The sequence below is a fragment of the Canis aureus genome, chromosome 17, assembly GCF_053574225.1.
Source record: "Canis aureus isolate CA01 chromosome 17, VMU_Caureus_v.1.0, whole genome shotgun sequence".
In the NCBI taxonomy this organism is placed as follows: Eukaryota; Metazoa; Chordata; class Mammalia; order Carnivora; family Canidae; genus Canis; species Canis aureus.
The window spans coordinates 2,670,515-2,689,463 of record NC_135627.1 but is presented as its reverse complement, the minus strand read 5'-3'; the positions used below and the strand labels follow the sequence as shown (position 1 = coordinate 2,689,463).

Below are 18,949 nucleotides of genomic sequence, written 5' to 3'. Positions count from 1 at the left end.
TTTCTATATCTGTTACATGCATTATATTGAGATAGAGATAAAATCTTAGAAACTTGTGTGAAATTTTCTTTTTAGCTGAAAACACTTTTTTCTTAAAAAAAAAGCCAAATAAAGTGGATCTTTTCATCCCAACCCATCCCAATACTAGCATTTCACAATAACATCACTTGAGTTTGGGATGACTTTTCCTCACATTTAATTTTGTTTAAAAAAAAAAAACTCTAGGACTTCTTTAAGCCAGAAATCACTGTTGCAACTGTGGCAGGAGATGGAAGTTTACATGTAATGTTCTGGGAACCTAGCTCTTTGAGAATGAAAAGTGTGGTTTCAAAAGCAGCGCGATGAAAAAATGCTCATCTGTCGTTACCAATCGTAATTGAACTCTGTTGTTTCTGCAGGGCCAACCAGGGCCAGTGGGCCCCCAGGGATACACTGGGCCTCCGGGCCTGCAGGGATTCCCAGGACTGCAGGGCCGCAAAGGTGACAAGGGTGAAAGAGGGTCACCCGGGATCACAGGACCGAAAGGAGACGTGGTACGGTGACTGCTGGTTCTCCCTCCACTTTTGCAATGGGCAGTGGGTGTCCTGGCCTCCGGTAAGTTTGTTTGCCTTCTTTACAGGGAGCGAGAGGTGTTTCTGGATTCCCAGGTGCCGACGGCATTCCCGTAAGTGTTTTTATACAGTTAGGATTTTTAAAACAGTGTATGCATGCAAAGCAATAGGCTTATGACTTACAGAAACATCTCTAACTAGACCTCCTGTTTTGTTTATATCATGAGCCTGGTAAGGCTATATTGTGCATACTTTTGCCCCTGGAGTCCAGTCAAATATTGGACAGATTGTTTCCTTTGTAAACGTTCTTCTGGCCTTGGCTTCAGAATCCAGGCTACTTTGCTAAAGCCGGACATTGTTTTGTAATAAAAAGCTCAAGTGTTACTCAGATATGCTCAATAAGAGCTGATCTGGAAATTTCGGTGGAACCTGAATATAGAGCAGTGCAGCTGAGAACATGGATGTGACCAAGCCCTGCCAAACATTGGTGCAACTTCCCAAATTCTCTGAAGTCAACTACATGTAAATGCAAAGAAGAAAAGACAGGGTTTGTCTATGAGAAAATCTCCAAATGCAATAAAATGTGTTTTTCTAACCTAGTTTACTTTACTTCTTGTGGCATACAAAAATAAACAGAGCGCCTGACTCACAGCCCTCTTCACAAGGACCCGTGAGCAGATTTCCCAGGGTCTGCTTCCTGCAGATCCTGGCCATGGGGATAGATGTGTTTATCACACATGTGGTTGACCGTTGCTGAAGTTTGAGGAGGACATCTGCTTTAGGAACCTCACCCAAATGCACATGTCTGGGCCCTTCACATACCCATGCCTGTGTCAGCAGCCTGTTAGCACACACATGGGTGTGCACACAGACACACACATACACACAGATACATTCCCAGGGCTCCATGAGCAAGACCCCTGCCTTTAAGGGGAGCGAGGGAGGGAGCTCCTGAGACCCATCACCAAGAGGCCATGATTGATCTCCAGAGCCCGTCTCTCATCCAGGAGAAGGAAGCTCTCAGCTAAAGAGAGGAGGCCACCCACAGAGACCTAAGGCCTGGGTGGCGGTGACCCTGAGCATCACCTGGATGGGGGGGTGGGGGGGCTCACACGCACCAGTTACAACATACAGCTGTGGACGAGGGAGTCACTTTCCCATCAGTCAGGATCTCGAGAAATTGGCAGAGGTGAAGAACCCTTAGATTTCCAAGGGTAAACAAGGCAAATATTTTCCTACCAACTGCCTCAAACTAAATCGCCCGTTTTTAAACTGCTCTTTTGAGCTCTTTGGGCCATCCAATGGTTTTGTCTTCTGGAAGCTGAAATCTGAGTTTAAATGGAGTGATCTCATGGAAAAATATTGTAACTAATCTGAGTCATATTTTAATTTGTTTTTCCACTTGATACCCATTTAACAAGAGGAGCAAATATTTTGCAAGTCAGAGAGGAAGTATCATCACATGAGGGAGTGATCCTAGTGAGCATGGAACCAACAGGTTTCTGCAGAATCTCCATGCAACACAGCCTCGCTCGCTACCCACAGAGCTCTAGAACTGCACAAAAGTGAGCTAAAGTGCCACCCGCCACCTCGAAGCAGCTCAGGAATGTAAAGTTGAAGGACCAGGCTAATTTTAGCCGTTTAGAAATTGTACATAAAACGTGATATACAGTCAGATCTTAGAGTTGTATTTAATCAGGTGTTGAGCCAAAATGAGCCATCAGCTCCATATAATTAAAATTTTTCTTTGAAGAACCATCTCAAACTAACATCAGGTTGATATATAACTTGAAATGACTTAGATCAATTCTAAGAGAGCAAGAAAGACCAGCAGCAGACAAATAATTCAGGAGAGGAGTGAAGACCTCAATGTAAGAAAAGCATCACGGAACCCCACAGATTGTGAGCAGAACACCTACTGAGCATGTTTTCTCCTGCCGAATTTGAAGGATCAGCTTCCAGGACCCCTTAAAAGCAAGCCTTTACTTGCTGCTACCAGGCAGCTATCTACACTGCCGGCTGGAGTGCTTGTGCCTCATCATTTACAGGGTAGTCAGGATTTCTCGTGTCCCCTCAGAGGGCCGACTGGAAGTCTGTTGGATCTCTTCTTATCTGACAGCGCCAGTTAAAGCAGTACCTTTGGATATCTAAAGCAAAGAAACATACAACAAAAGAAAAATGCTACTTTTCTCATCTTTCTTAATATTATTCAGAGTGCAGGCCCTCTGTGTAGGATTTGTTCATTTCTTTTGAAATGTCCCAGATTTTTCAAAGTAAATCTGAAAGGCATCTGACATGGCCTCAGAAAATCACTCTGGAACATATGTTTGGTCTGTTGTCAACAAAATCAAAATTTTAAAGAAGCTAGTAAGATAGCCTATATCTGCACATCTGCTGTGGAAGAAATAGCACGATGAGCTGTGGTCTTATGGCACACAAACCCAGCCCCTGGATGTCTCAGGAACCAGATGAACGCAGGTGGGATGCCCACAGACTCAGCCTGACTCTGTTTGTTTATTCCAAAGACACTTGATCACGATGCCCTCCCTCCCCCAACCCCAACATCTCAGAACATCTGACCTGCTTTCTCTTTGAGTTTAAAATCTAAAAAGGAGTGTTCCCCCCATGAAAGCAAATGAGAGGAAGTCCGTTCTTCTACATATGGCTCAGTCACATGAAATCCTGTCGAGGGTGCGTGAATCTCTTACCATGTAGGATATGGGTCCATCAAACCCACTTTCTAAAATTCAGTTGGGCACAAAGATAAAGGCATTCTTGTTGCCTAGTCTGCTCTTTGCAGGACCTAGCTGCTTCTAGAATGATTTCTAGAATTTTTAAGCCTACTGTGTCCTGTCCCTGCGAACAGACCCCCCAGTAGACCGACAATTTACTGCTTTACCAGAGCCCATGGGAAACAGACCTTTGTCTTGAGAGCCTTTCTCCTGCTGAGGACTGTGCCCGTGTGCCTCTGTTTACCTAAATCTTTCATTCGTCTGCTCGTTGGGGGTTATCTCTCCCCTTCGGTTCGTGCAGGGTGAGAGGGTTTAGAGCTGTTGTATCATAGCACGCATGAGAACTGCAGTGCGTATGCTGGAAGGCTTATTACTTACTTGTCTCCTCTCAGGGACACCCTGGGCAAGGTGGGCCCAGAGGACCACCTGGCTACGACGGCTGCAACGGGACCAGAGGAGACGTGGGCCGGCAGGGACTCGAGGGTCCTGCGGGCTTCCTCGGCCCTCCTGTAAGTACCAGCACAGGCACAGGGCAGGCCACGGGTCCTTGTCTCCAGGCGCTAGCTGGCTGGGACTTGTCAGCAAAGGCATGGGGGATGTCGTGTGCCTTTCGAGGGCCCATCCAGAAGGCCCTTTGAGACATGGTCGCAGAGAGACTTTCTGAGGAGGGTGGGTTGTCCCCTGTTGCCCCCACGTCGGGGGTGAGTGGGCGTGCTCAGCCTGCCTCTCATGCTGCCCCCCTTCACTCCCCTGTCCTCAGCTGGCACCCCGCTGACCTGGCCCTGCAGGCAGCTCTGCATGCCTCCCCTGGGTCCAAAGAACTTCATTTTCCTTAGCCATTCTGTAAACGAGATAGGAAATAATTGATTTGGTTGATATTGTGTAGTTTTACCAATGTCAGCACAGTCTGCCCCGTGCAGCATTTCAAGTAACAGCAAATAGTGGGAATAGCAAAACTAAACTAAAAAGGCTTAAAGCTTGACAGAATGCCCTGTTAGGCACCATTTTGTTAGATTCTAAAGTCCTCTGGGACATGAGAAACATTCTCCAGCTCTGACAGGTGGAAGTGAGCTCTTTTTCATGAAAGACTTTTTCGTTTTCACCTATTTTGTAGACTCCGTTTTCAGGTCCATGCGGAGAATCTTGAAGTGGTCTGCAGGACTGTATTGCTACCCTCGTACCGGCAAAATAGTGCCCCGTCAGGGTTATACCAACATCTTATTTGGTAAAACTTTTTATCTAGAAGAGCATTTTTAAGGTTGGGGAAGAGCAGTCACACCTTCCTCCCTGTGTTTCCTGCTGAAGCTAGTGGATTTGTCGCCCCCGCCTGCAGATCCTCCTCCCTCAGCTGTGTCATTTACATGTGTTTCAACTTCTCAGTGAGGACCATCACTTCCTAGTCTGCTCTAATGTCATGAAACTTTCATCATCAACAAATATATCCATTAGCTTAAAATACTGATGTCATATACAGGCATTAAAAGACACTTATGTACATATGTATGTGTACACGTACCACATATATTTGTCAGGATTCCAGTTTTACAGAATGATCCATATCTCTCCCCAAAATGGTGCTTCGATGCATGTGTGTTAATATTTGTAGCACCCTAATGCCAAAACTAGACAAAAATATTATTAGGAAGAAAAATAACACGTTGATATCCTAAAGGGTTAATTTACTGGGCATTCATTTGGGTTTCTGAAGATCACATAAGTGATTAACATTTTAATTTTGAAGGAAAATATTGGGTAACTATAAAAGCAAAAATCTCACCTCTGTGACTGGTATTCAGAGAAACCTAAATGAGCCATAAGGACAATAGACATTGCCCATAAGGTCAGTATTTAATCACCTCGATGGCTACAGCTGCACTGACTATTAACGGGTCTTTCTGTGTTTTCTCTGTCTGCCACGTGCATGCTACCCTAGGGGCCCCAAGGACCCAAAGGGCAGAAAGGCGAGCCATATGCGCTATCCAGTGTGGACCGGGACAAATACAGGGTACGTTTGCTAGATATGGGACTTGAGACTAAGCAATCAGTGTAAATACCTGAATAATAATGATGTTTTCCAAGTATGGTTGAGTTGTGAGGATGTGAGAATGAGGGGACGCCTGGGGTGGTGAAACAACCCAACACCACGATGTTAAAAATCATCGATTTCCCATTGGGGTGACATTCAACTATGGGTGCACACCTTTCCCGTATTCACAATGCCCCAGAGAGGAGGTAACATTACCAAGTCCCCGGGAGGGCTGATATAATGTATATGTTTGTTTCCAAAGTTGTGATAAAATGTAACAAAATCTAAAGATGATTAAGAACCAGAACTCTTAACATTATGTCTTCTCAACTAGGGTGAACCTGGAGAGCCTGGATTGGTTGGTTTCCAGGTAAGCTCTGTTTTTATTAGAGAATGTCCCAAGCAGAACTTTAAGGACTCGGGACTCCAAATACCAGCCTGCCTTTCTTAATAGCTGACTGTGTTGCCTCTCCTTAGGGTCCTCCTGGCCGCCCTGGGCCTATAGGACAGATGGGTCCAGTTGGAGCTCCAGGAAGACCAGTAAGTACCGGGTGTGTGGGTACTTGGACCGCTATCAAGGCGGATCTAAAGATCCAGCTTCTTCAGTGCTGATGCAAGTGGAAGCTTCACAGTACAGCTAGGATGCTTGTGGTCACTCTAGAAAGTGTCCAGATGAAATAGGTCATCCTTTGCATACATTTTGCTACTTTTAAGATTGAAGAATGAGGACTTGAAATTTGTGGGCACCAGATCACCACCGACTACGTCAAATTTTGACTTGGTGCTGGCTGGGTGCCCTTCCAGTCATACAGAAGCTCTCTCAGCCCCACACTCAGCCTGCTGGTGAGGGGCCTGTCATCCCTAGGCCAAGGAGATCAAAGTTCAGTAGGTGGATAAGGGGGTGGTGGACTCTGCCTGAGCATGGCCTCATGGCAGGTGTACTGCACCTGGGTGTGACTATCACCACCAGTGAGATATTAGACATCAGTTAACCAAGTGGCCCTAGTGCCCCACCCAAGTGGCAATCTACACGTGTTCTCTACCTTTGCAACTGAATGACATGGTGAGTTGCAACAGGACAGATGCCCGGGTGAAGGAGGGCTTTCCGTGGGGAAGGAAAGGACCAGAAGGGAGAAGCCACTGCCCCCACCACCCCCACTGGGCCTCTGACTCTCATTCCACAAAAGTTTAGCAGTAAGACACACGGGCCTCAAACAACATAGGAGAGATCTGGCTCCAGGTTGAGAGAGACCGTCTTGCAGAAAACCAGTGAGATGAGGCTTATGTGATCACAGGTACTTTGCTCTCCTGCTGCACAGCTGCCGACTGGCTCACAGCTCACGTACCAGCAGTGAGGGACTTCATCTTTAAATACACAGTTCAGGAAAGTCTAGAACAACAGATTGTACCTGCCGTGTCCTGAGCTGATTAGACAGCTACAGATTCTTCTACAGGCCTTAAAATTGCCCGTACTTCTTTGTACTTAAACACTAACTGTTCTTCTCAGGTGTGTTCAAAACCTCATCCTAAGCTTAGTGTTGACACTGAATGCTTTGCAGAAAGACAGTGATGTTTGCAGATGGATTTTCAACCCTGCCATTTGAGCCTGTACATTAATTGTGTTCATGCACATTTGCTGACCCACTAGCAACAAGTGCTACACAGTGTCCTGGGGGGGGGGGGAACCCTGCAGAGGAAGTCTCTGCAGTGACATGACCTGGGACCTTGCAGGGGATCCGAGCAAACAGGAGTAGGACATGGGTGAAGTCAGAAGCCTGAGCTTAGAAAAGCAAGCCCAGAAGAGCTGTATGTGGCCAGCGGGCAGGTTCGGAGAGCCAGGCCTGACCCAGCCCTCCACCTCCAGCCCTTCCTCCCTGCCCAGACTAATGTACCAGAAACCTCTATACATACTACACAGGCTTCTAAACATACTGTGGATGGCTTTCCCAGAGCTTTCTAGCAGATGTTATCTAGGTCCTGGGATAAAGAAAACAGTTTACAAATTTCTTTGTATTTATGCAGGGCCCGCCTGGACCCCCCGGACCAAAAGGACAGCCAGTAAGTTGGTTATGGGGGCAGGAGGGGTGCTTCCATCCTTGTATGTACCTTTCCTGACCATAGAACTACTTGGTTGACAACAATGTTATCATTTATTTCATGATGTGAATGATTTTGTAGGTTTTTGAGACTTAATGTTGTAAATGCCAAAGATAAATCCAAAGGTATGCCTGAGGTAGCCAGCACATCAAATAAGTGGACATGTTGAATGATTCATTGTTTGCAAATCACGTAACACCTGCCATTGTGTGAAAATCACGCTGATGAGTGTTTGATTGGAAATGCAGATCTAAGAACAGCTCACGTTTATCTGTACATGTTAATGCCCAAGAAGGGACAACATGTGGCTGTATCTGTGTGGGGGAGCCAGTGGCATCCTTCCTACTCAGACATAAGCAGGCTGTAGCAGAGGGTGATGTCAGCCTCTGGGGATCCATTAGTGATTTTCAAGTCAAGCTTGAGCCCAGAGCTGTACTGTCTCCATCAGAGAAAGGTCACTAAGTTGGATGGAGCACCAGAAGGTAGGTAGCCTGTAGACAGAGCTAGGGTACAGGAGGTTGACAAGGGGAGTCTGTGATCAAGACGTGACATGAGTCAGAAGTGCTGGGCTGTGGTCACCAACATTTAAAGACCATCCCATGGCCTGCACGAGACTGAGGACATCCCTGAGCCCACACACTCACATGTCTGCTCCACAGAAATCTCATCTCTGTGACCTCCAGGGAACCCTGGCTGCCACCGCCACCGACCCCGCCCCCTTTCCCATCACCTCTGACATGGCTTCCGGCTGGGGCTGGAGCTCGTTAAGGCAGCTGCCCCCACCACTGGGCTCCCCACCGTCTTGCAGCCCCGAGCAGGGTGGGAACGGCCCAGAGCCAAGAGAAGCGGATGTAGGACCGGGCGGCCGAGCCCCAGGGTCGCCTCAGATCCCCACTTGGCTGCAACACAAACAGCCCTCGCCCTCCACCAGGTCACTTCCTGGGGACTTGGACGACCAGCTCGGGGGGCAGAGGGACGGCAGGGGCCTCAGCAAATCGCATTCTCATCTAGCCTGGCTGCCTTTCTGTGCTTTGATTTCAGCTCCCAGCCAGGTGGGAAAGGAGCAAAAAAGCAAAACTTAATTAAACGCTTTGTTTTTCTTTTCGGAGACGCTCCGGGCATGGGAGGGGGCGGATGGTGTACTGCTGAGAGAAAGACCAGATAGTGCCCCACGTGATTCTCTGTCGTGGTGGGAATGTGGAGACCCTGGGGAGGAAGCAGAGTCGTTTGCAGGCCAAAGAAAAGAGCACGGTTTCTAAATATGCGTGAGTGTGGCGAGCTCATCTTGGACACTGGGGTCAGTTCAACACATGTCCCTCCCACTCGTGAATCTACTGCACACTTGCTAAGTCGGCCACCCTACGCCGAGGCTCACCATCCCCTACAATCATGAAAAGGGTTGGAAGTGTTTGTGAACGTAGGGTTCTCTTGCCAAAATGAGAAACAGCTGAGGCAGAAGGGACACTGAATCGTGATCCTCGGTCTGATACAGGATCCCAGGGCAGATGGCTGCTTCCTGGGTCTGTCACTCGAAGACCCCCATCTCTGTAGACAACAGGTGTACTAACGAGTCCGAGGGACCCGGGAGCAGGTCTGAGCTCAGCCCCGCACCGTCGGTGAGGCCTCTGTCAGGGGACACAAGCTCCCACGGCCCGCGGCCGCCGTGTTGGTCGTGCGGCCACAGGGTCGCAGGGTCACAGAGCGCCAGCTCAGACGGCAGGTCACTCGGCCAACGTCCCGATCCCCAGGATGGTGAACAACAAACTAAAACATTCCCAAGGGTAACAGAATAACTGCTGTTAGTCTGTTTTCGAGGTTTTGCTTAGAGTATAAAATACAGACTTCCTAAAAGCACAGTGTATTAAAGAACAGCTCGTTGTTTTTCTCGATCCCCTTGGTTTCCATCACTCAGACCTCGTCTTGGCGAATGCGCAGGAGACACTGGGAAGTGCCACTCTCCAACTCCGTGTGGTCCCAGCCACGTTCACCTTATGTGCTACCTGGGCTCAGACTTTTATTCGGTTTATATGTGGAACTCACAAAAGAAAGGATATTAATCTTTTGTGTCCAATAGCTTTGGGGAGGAGACTCCAGAATATTCTGCAAGGATAATTGTTCAGTATGCTGCAAATAGATCTTAGGTTTATTTTTCTAAAAAATATATATATTATTATTATTATTTCACTGTGATTAATGACTTTTAAAAACTTAGAAAAATTGTTTCTCTTTTCAGGGCAACAGAGGACTTGGCTTTTATGGAGAGAAAGGAGAAAAAGTAAGGAAACAATACTGGAACGTGGAGGTTTTCTTAGTTAGTGGTTAGGAAATAAATCGTTTTAACGACTGCTTTTCGTGCAGTTATCTTTTGACCATTTGCATAGGAAACAATCACTGTAAAGTGCCAGGCTTTGGAAGGGGCTCCAACCATAGTGATGGCTCGCTGAGACTGTGAAAGCCAACAGTGTAGGTTAGCCCCGACCAGACCTCTGCTATAGACATGACCTTGGCTATCTGCAGCACCCACAAAGTAAAGGCATTGCCTGAGGTGTCCCAACGTGGGGAACCCCAGTGATTGAGCAGACTGAGGTGATACCCACAGGCCCACTCAGGGACCAGGCGGCCGGGCCCAGCAGGAAGACCCCGTGGGTGCCTGTAAATCACTGCGCTGCCAACACAAAAGGACTGCAGGCCTTCAAGAGCATCACTTGAGGCCATGTGTGTGAAAATCTCAACAAGCAAAGCCTCACCAACACGTAACCCATCGTGTACACCACAAAGCCACCTGCCCACCATGAAATATGTTTGTTCTGTGGCCTCACCGTTTGCCGATTCTCATTTTGTTTTCTGCTGTGCTTTTTGATCAAACAGCACACTAAGTGGAACCCAGTACTGCTCAGATCTAGAGGGAAAGACTTCTTCTTTGTGTTATTACTGTAGAAAAAATTTTAAAAGCATGCCATTGAAAGATCCAAACGCATATGATGAAATATGATGGAACAGTAAAATAACATAAAAAGAAGAAAAATATAGGAAGAAATCACTGGGTGGAAGGGAGATTAGACATGTCAAGCAGAATGAAAATGAAGTGAATGTCTATAATCTCCAAAGAGTTGATTCAAAATTTTTTTTAAGATTTAGTTTATTTTATTTAAATTCAGTTTGCAAACAGAGTATAACACCCAGTGCTCATCTCATCATGTGCCCTCCTTATGATTCAAATATTAATAAGAAAATATCAGTGCCCTAATAGGTAAAGGGGAGGTGAGCAAGCAGTTCCAGGCATTTTTTAGATGTGATGTTAGTGGACTCTGAGAACACCACAGAGTCCTCCTTTATACAGCTGGTAGGTCCTGTCACTTCACCCCTGGTCATACTATGCGACATCTGGGCCCAAATTTGTAATATATAGTTTACCTATGGAAGTACCAAAGAAAAGACAGTAAGTTTCTCTTTGTGTCAATTAGTTCCTGGGAGGTGAAGCCACGTATCAGGCAGGAAACCTTGTCTAATAATGTTCCAGATTGATAGGCTCCTCCTGGTCTGTGCATCACATGGAAAGTGTTTCTTGCTAATGTTAAAAATGCAAACTTAAGATACATTTTATTGAAGATGCTACCTTTTATAATATAAAAACACCTTAACTGGTGAAACAGTGGTGAAACTGGTCTCATCTTTCATATTTTAGGCATTTCTTATACCTTAGCCCCAATCTTGGAAAGCAATAGAGTAATACGTTGATAGGAAGACATTTAGCTTGTGTACAGAAATTCATCCTAAGGAGATAACACCACAGAAGCGAAGGCAGCACAAACTTGTGAACAACTTAAACAACTTTTATGAATAAATTATAAATGACTATTAATGCAGAGAGGACACAAATAATTTTCCATTGTGACCATTTTATTTTCCACTGTGATCATAATATTACAAAATAGATATACTTGTGGTAAATAATATGCAAAAATAGAAAGCAGTTAGTGATGATGAAGCTTGATACTGTCTTTCCAAGATAAAGATTACTGCTTCTCCTAAACCATTCACAGGGCGACATGGGGCTGCCAGGACCCAATGGGATTCCATCAGACACCCACCATGCCATCATAGGACCCATGAAGGAAATGTTCCACCCAGATCAATATAAGGTAAAGAAGCTTCAACAAAATTGACTATATTACTGGTAAAACTAAAATAAGGAGAAGGAAAAAAAGGAACTTTCTTCGATCTTTTAAAACAATAACAAAGTGGGAGGGTCCTCACCATCTAACTGGTACATCATGTGTGAAAACACTGCCCATGGTCACATAGGTGCACTGGTCTGTTGTCTTAAAAAATTGTAACAAATTTGAGACAATACGAGAATTCATAAAACAAACTCAAATGTATCCTTAGTGTGCAGATCTCCTGTGTAGGCATAGGTCAATGGTCAGAGCATAATTCAAAGCCAGGATATGGAGCTATCTGAGCAAAATGTTGTATTTGGCAAAAATGAACCTACTTTTACTTTTTGTTAACGTGGAGCATCGGTTGTGGGTATTTTGCATCAAAGTCCAGTCTGATTTTTATAATTTCCATGAATATTTTTGTCTGATTAAAAGTGTATACTCTTGGAATCTAAATAAAAATTAACACTCACTTTGCCAAACTCACTCGCTCAAACGGGCCACTTAACCTTTCTTTTTTTTTTTTTTTTTAATTTTTTATTCATTTATGATAGTCACAGAGAGAGAGCGAGCGAGAGAGAGAGAGAGAGAGAAGCAGGCTCCATGCACCGGGAGCCTGATGTGGGATTCGATCCCGGATCTCCAGGATCGCGCCCTGGGCCAAAGGCAGGCGCCAAACCGCTGCGCCACCCAGGGATCCCCCACTTAACCTTTCTAATGTCCCAGCTCCCTTGTGCTAATTGAAGATGGTAACACTCAACCTCATATTGCTGCTGAGTGGAGACCACGTGAAAACCTCAGATTAGGTCGGGCACAGGCGGTGCCTGGGAACCAAAGTAAAAACCCCAAACATAGAATCTGATTCCAGCTCCCAAGTGTCTGTCCCGATGGGTTTCGGGTGGGAGAAGGCAGGCTTAGGGAAGAATCAGTCTGGGTGGCTGTGCCTGACTTCAAGGGGACAGGGTGGCGTGGCCATGATGGTGTGAAGCAGAATGCAGGGGAGAGTGCAGCAGGCACAGGTGGCAGTCAGCCAGCTAGTTTAGGGCAGGACGTCCCTGGACAAGCAGGCGGCGGGGGGGGGCCCCGTCCAGTCATCAGGTGGAATCCAGGCAGGACTCGGGCTCCTGGTGGGGCCTCAACCATCAGCCAGATGATGGAGCTCTGTTCCGTCTCAGGACAGGAGCCAAGGGCGCAGTGAGGCCAGAGCAGGTTCAACGCATGCCGAGGGGTTCAAGCTTGGGCGTCAGATTTCCTTCATCTTCTGCCACCAGGATGGACTAGGGCTGGGGCCACAGGAGGCCGCTGCAGGCAACAGGGGTCCTGGGTGCTGTCCCAGCAGAGATGGAAAAAGAACCCAGCCAGTCACTACATTTCTTTAACCCTTTTAGACTAAAAGGAGTGGGGAAAATATACCATATAAAATTGACACCGCTTTCCAAATAAAGTCTCTTTTACCTGGGGTTTTATTTTTTTGAAAGATTTTATTTATTTATTCATAAGAAACACAGAGAGAGAGAGAGAGAGAGAGAGAGGGCAGAGACACAGGCAGAAGGAGAAGCAGGCTCCATGCAGGAAGCCCGACGTGGGACTTGATCCCGGGTCTCCAGGATCAGGCCCTGAGCTGAAGGCAGGCGCTAAACCGCTGAGCCACCGGGCTTCCCTACTTAGGGTTTTAGTATATTCCAGTGTGTCTCTGCCTCAGAAGACCCTCCTAAGACTATTTTATTCAAATATTATCATCAGGGGCTCATCCCTGGGCGTGTGCTGCAGCAGAGCCTGCAGCTGGGAGACCACCCTCACACAGAGCAGACAGACAGCCTTGCAATTGTATGAAACGGAACACGTGACTTAACTGATGATGTGAAAATCCAGAAGAAATCACACCTTTTTTTCTCTTGAATTTTGAAGCTGCAAAATGTAGGACTTGTTTATTCTGATGCATTTATAATCAGTATTTACAGTTTCCATAAATACTTTTCAGCGATCACAAACCCTGCTCCATCGTTTCTGTCCTTGAGTTACTGGTCTCATATTTCATTGTCTTCACAGGGCGAAAAGGGAAGTGAGGGGGAGCCGGGAAGAAAAGTAAGTGAAGTAGTAGCGCGGTTTCTTCCACTGGGCACCCGTGCAACAATGGGGCACAGGCCTCTAGCGGCATCCACCTGTTAGACCAGGTGGCGTTCACTTGGATGCTTCTTTTCAAAAAATGGCTTTAGAGTATCTTCACTTTTGCATCACAGACACCAGCGAATCAACATTTTCTGGGGTTTGGGAATGCACCTAAGTGTGTTAAGAGAGCAGGTGTGTGGGCAGAGGCTCCGGCACATTTGGCGGCAGCTTCAGTTCCAGGTCCCTGTCACACCTGCCCTGTATTCCCAGCCCTCCCAGCCATCAACAGCTGTGTGACATCAGGGGTATCCTGGATCAGTGGTAATCCAGGCCGCCTGGCCAACTTTGTGTGACCCCAGCTCACACTGGGATGGACCGGGGATCCCGGGAGGCAGGCTGGCCAGTCAAGGGGCTGGAACCCCGAGCGGGTGAAGCGGGACGGGCCAGCCACCTGACGTCTCTGCTCTCTCCTAGGGCATCTCCTTGAAGGGAGAAGAAGGAATCATGGGCTTTTCTGGCACACGGGTAAGCCATGCGTGCATGCTGTTAACTGCAGTTTGTTTTGTTTTGTGTTTTCCGTAGACTGCATTTTCCAGAGCAGTTTCAGATTCCCTGTGAGGTTGAGCTAAAGGTACAGAGATGTCCCAGATGCCGTCCCTCAGCCAGCATGCACAGCCTCCCTCACTCCTAGCGCCCCGACCAGAGCGGCCCCCCGGCCCATCACGCTCCCTGAGTCCCTGGTGTTTGAGACTGTGAGCCTCTGTTGGAGGAGGGCAGGAGCAGACATCAGTGTTTCTGTCAGGCTAACTTAACCTGCAGTGACAACAGTGTAGACTGTCTCCAACACAAGAAGTTGATTCTTGTTTCTTGGAGAATCCAACAGAAGTGTCCCTAGCAGGACAGTGAGAGGAGGAGCCTGGGGTGTCTCTCCCAAGGAGAATCAGCACCTCTGGCTCCCGTTCCCGAGTGCAGGCCTCTATCTTCAGCATGTGGCCTACAAGGACACCTGACGCCTCTGTCCTCCTGTCAGCTGGAGCTCGGTCACCTGCCGAACCTAGCAGCAAGTGAGCTGGGAGGTGTGGCCAGAGCTCTGGGCCAGAACACACAGAAGGGGGCCTGGCAGTGACTCTCTGGTAGCCACTACCATGAAAAAGGCATGTTTGAATCTTTGGAAATAAGAAGCGACTCCTGAGAATGTTGGGGTGCAAACCTTGTTAGATTTCTCCCCGTTGAACCACAATGTCCTTATTCATTCTCCATATTTCTTTAAGGGCTAGATATAATGCAGTACGTGAAAGTGTCGCTAAAACAATTCGCTTCCTTTAGAAAATAAAAGGGGTCCTCAGATGACTTTGCTATTTCATAGTGAAGTATTCTATGTTAGCCTGTCAGGTGCCAAAACAGTGCCTTCTGGAAAGTGTTGCTGCATATCCTGAGCTGGTGCTTCTGTTTTCTCTTCCACCCAGGGTGCTCCTGGCTACGATGGTGAAAAAGGGTCACCGGGACAAAAAGTAAGTTGGGTGCATGAGACGGGATCTGCTCTGGGGCTGAAACACCTTCCGAGGGTCAACTGTGAAGGACTGTGCTCTTCCAGGAAAAGAAGTTATCCCCAGAAAACCACATTTAAAGCCCTGCATGTGCAGTAGCATAAATCATCTTTCCTCCAACTCTTCTGCGATGCCTGAGGCGGACCACTCACCTTTTCCCTCACTTTTACACACCAGCACATTGGCTGTGTCCTTTGGCACCCTTCTTCATCATCATGTGCCTCTCTTAGGGAAGTCGTCATTGGAGTGGCTGAGTGCCTACCTGCCTTCTTCATATGTTGATCTCACAATTTTGATGCTTGATCTTCAGTGATGCCCCAACTAGCTATTTTTATTCTGTGTTCTGTGGACAGGTTTTTGGCAATTTTTTAAAAGGAATTATGAGAGAAATGTGTCACGAATCTGGATCAGATTTAGAATTGTCTGAGCACAGGTCATGTGACAGAGTACATGCAGAAATGGTTCTTTGAATTAGTGATTTAATTATGTTCCCTATTTATCATTTTTGGTCATTCGATCGCAGAACATCTAGCCCACCTCCTTCACGTTGTGGACGCCGGTGATGTCCTAGCTCCGTGGGCATCGTTTCAGTTGCCCAAGTGCACAGGGAGCAGGTGCATCTGCACGTGAATATAATTTCACGGGAAAGAGCACACCTCTTCCATTCTGCCATCTGTCTTCTTTCACCACCATGGAGATGACTCCATGTTAGCATGGACACACCCATGTGGTTCTGTCAACAAGCTGTCCAGAACTGCAGGCCAGAGAGGATGCCACGTAGGTGCCTACAACCCCTCGCTGAGATTCCCAGCTGCATGCTGTGTACCACCATTACACAGTCAGCATTATGGCTCCTGCCTGTTGGGCCCATGGCCTGCTATTTTTATCATTAAGTCCTAGTAGGTGCCTAGAAATAGACTTTTCAAAAATCAATTCAGCCTCCGAATCGGGACTCCATTGAATCGTGCTCATGGCTCCATCGGGGGTTGATGGTGGGGCATCAGGAGAACCAGAAGGACGTGGGCTCATCAGTGTCCTGCAGGGGCTCCCCCTTGTTTGCTCAGAGTCTGCAGATGGACTTGGCCTTCCAGGCTCAGTGTCCAACCTCCACAGGCAAAGCCCTGAGCCCAGGCTCTGGCCACTCCCAATAGGACCAGCCTTGACTCCTTCCTACAACCTTGGCGGCTCCTACTCTTCCCGTTCCTGTCCTTTTATCCCAGGGATAAACAGGGATAGCCAGGGAGCTAACACCAGGGTTTCCCCAATGACATCAATCTTCTCATGACATTACTGAGGGGTGTCCCCAAAGGCAGCATACCTAGAGGACAGCTGTCCAGGCTCTACTCCAACCAAAGGCCAAAAGGCCAAATTCCAGTTCAAGGATTTCAGTAATCAAGTGAAGAGACAGGCGTGAGGCCGACATGAACATCTCCAAGTACTCCATCCCCACCTGCCCACATAACCCAAGTGCTGTTGTTAATATTTTCGTTGCTAGCCATGTGCTAGTGAAATGATGATTATGATTTTTTTCTACACCCATCACTAATGAGTTATAGGCTTTTGAAATACAGTTGGACACAGCTGCCCCCTGGACTCCTTGTTTATGTGAGACAAGATGCTCGCAGATGCCACCTGGGGCCTCTCATTGCCGTGGCCAGATGTTGGGACCGAAGGCCCACATTGTCCAGGGGAAGACAGGGACGCTTCCGGCCAACCGGCCGTCTCTGTGGGGAGACAGTTTACTCAACTCTCCAAATAGGAAATGCCCGGGACACACACAAAGGACGGAGTCACCTGCTTGCTAGACTGCACTACACCTTGGACGTGACAGCTGACTGTAATCATATGGGACAAGCTGGCACCATTCCCAACTGACTATCCAGTTACTAATCTAGTCCCCAGATAAATCCTCCTTGACCACACATCCCTGGCTTCCCCCACCCCTGTTGTCATGCCTGCACCTAGAAACACAAAGAGAAGCCTTGAAATGGCTGTGTTGATTCTTGCTGTGCCAAATTGGGCTTCCAGCTGCCAGAGATCTCAGATGAACTGCGAGTGCAAATTCTTCCCTTTACTCTGCAGACTTCTACATAATACCTGGCCCACCCCTACCCTCAGTCAATCCACCTGCAGATGAGAATGCACAGGGAACCTTTTAGGTCATTATTTTGGCTTTTGGGGGTTCCAACTGTTAATAGTCTCAGCGAGAGAAATCCTGCGTGCTCTTTAATTTTTGTCCTGGTTCATTGTAATACCTGGTTCATTGCAAAGCACTCATAGTTCAGAAGTGTTGGTGGTGTTTTGGCTTATTCAACACGAGTGGTGAGCATGTAGCCCTGGGGGTGCTGGCTACTGCTCGGTGATGACGTCCTGCCCAGTGGACAGTGCTCAGGCGCTCAGGCCCACGGGCACGTTTCGCAGCGTCCAGTGCTTTATCGGGGCTGGACTGTTATGCTGGGCCGCACACAACTCAGACTGAATACCTAGTTGCCGGCTCCCATCACTCGCAAGCTCTTCTAGTATTCCTGGCCTCTCTCGGGAGATGGCCTCAAAGTAGATCAATTTAGCATCAAAGGAATTTGCCTTCACTTCTGAATCTTCAGCTCCACCTAGTGTGAAAGGGAAGCTGTCTAAATCAAAGGTCCACCACGAAAAACATGACACCAACCCCGTCAGTGTTCATTCTAAACAGCAGGACTTTGAGCACACGGCTCTGGCATTTCACAAAATCTTGTAAAATAATCAGAAGGTGGCACCTGGCATTCTGAATGTGAGCCCTCACTGTCCATATTCTTTAGCAAGAGGGAATGAATTTCTAGATTTTTGTAAAGGCTTCACGTATATGTCCAGCTACAATGCAGCTCCTGAGGGCAAATGTTCTCTTTCAATGAAAGCTCGAGGGAATTAGAAAGTAGCACTTTGCACTTTTTAATTGAAGAGAAAAATTCTAAAGTAAGAGGCATTACTGCTTCTGTTTGGTGTTCACTAAAATTTTTCAAAGCCCCTCTTGCGGGAAGGTTTTAGTAGATGGATCCATCCTAATATCGCTGACGTGGGGCCTCTGGGCTTCCCGAAGTAACTTAGCAGAACGGATGCAGCCCCGCCTTGTGAGCAGGTGAACCTGAGCAAGCAAGCTGCTCCAGAGGAAGTGCTCAGGGCAGAGGAGCTCCAGGAGGAAGAGGTGGCTGCTGCCACCATGGGGACACCTGCTGTACCGGCAGCCCCATGCCTTCGACGGCAACAATGGCAAAGTGATGGGGAAAGTAGAAGGCAGGACGGAACAAGTATGAATTATGACATTCAAGGGACATAGCAGCCCAATGTCGTCATGTCTGGACTTTGCATCCTGATCTGAACAAAACAGCTTTTTTAAAATAAATTTATTTTTATTGGTGTTCAATTTAACACCCAGTGCTCATCCCATCAAGTGCCCCCCTCAGGGCCCATCACCCAGTCACCCCCACCCCCTACCCACCTCCCTTTCTACCACCCCTAGTTCATTTCCCAGAGTTAGGAGGGTCTCATGTTCTGTCTCCCTTTCTGATATTTCCCACTCATTTTTTCTCCTTTCCCCTTTATTCCCTTTCACTACTTTTTATATTCCCCAAATGAATGAGACCATATAATGTTTGTCCTTCTCCGATTGACTTATTTCACTCAGCATAATACCCTCCAGTTCCATCCACGTTGAAGAAAATGGTGGGGATTTGTCGTTTCTAATGGCTGA

At 47.4% G+C, this 18,949-nt stretch overlaps 1 protein-coding gene across 3 annotated transcripts in view; it reads left to right on the top strand.

Annotated features, from left to right (window-relative positions):
* COL4A2 (collagen type IV alpha 2 chain) overlaps positions 1–18,949 on the top strand; it is a 169,972-nt gene that overhangs the window by 101,643 nt on the left and 49,380 nt on the right. For all 3 annotated transcript variants that reach the window (XM_077854964.1, XM_077854963.1, XM_077854962.1), the window contains exons 5-16: positions 399–533; positions 620–664; positions 3,676–3,792; positions 5,217–5,288; positions 5,644–5,679; positions 5,787–5,849; positions 7,332–7,367; positions 9,640–9,681; positions 11,450–11,548; positions 13,616–13,651; positions 14,150–14,200; positions 15,142–15,186. In XM_077854964.1, coding sequence (XP_077711090.1) covers positions 399–533; positions 620–664; positions 3,676–3,792; positions 5,217–5,288; positions 5,644–5,679; positions 5,787–5,849; positions 7,332–7,367; positions 9,640–9,681; positions 11,450–11,548; positions 13,616–13,651; positions 14,150–14,200; positions 15,142–15,186 — 777 coding nt within the window. The remainder of the gene's footprint in view (positions 1–398; positions 534–619; positions 665–3,675; positions 3,793–5,216; positions 5,289–5,643; positions 5,680–5,786; positions 5,850–7,331; positions 7,368–9,639; positions 9,682–11,449; positions 11,549–13,615; positions 13,652–14,149; positions 14,201–15,141; positions 15,187–18,949) is intronic.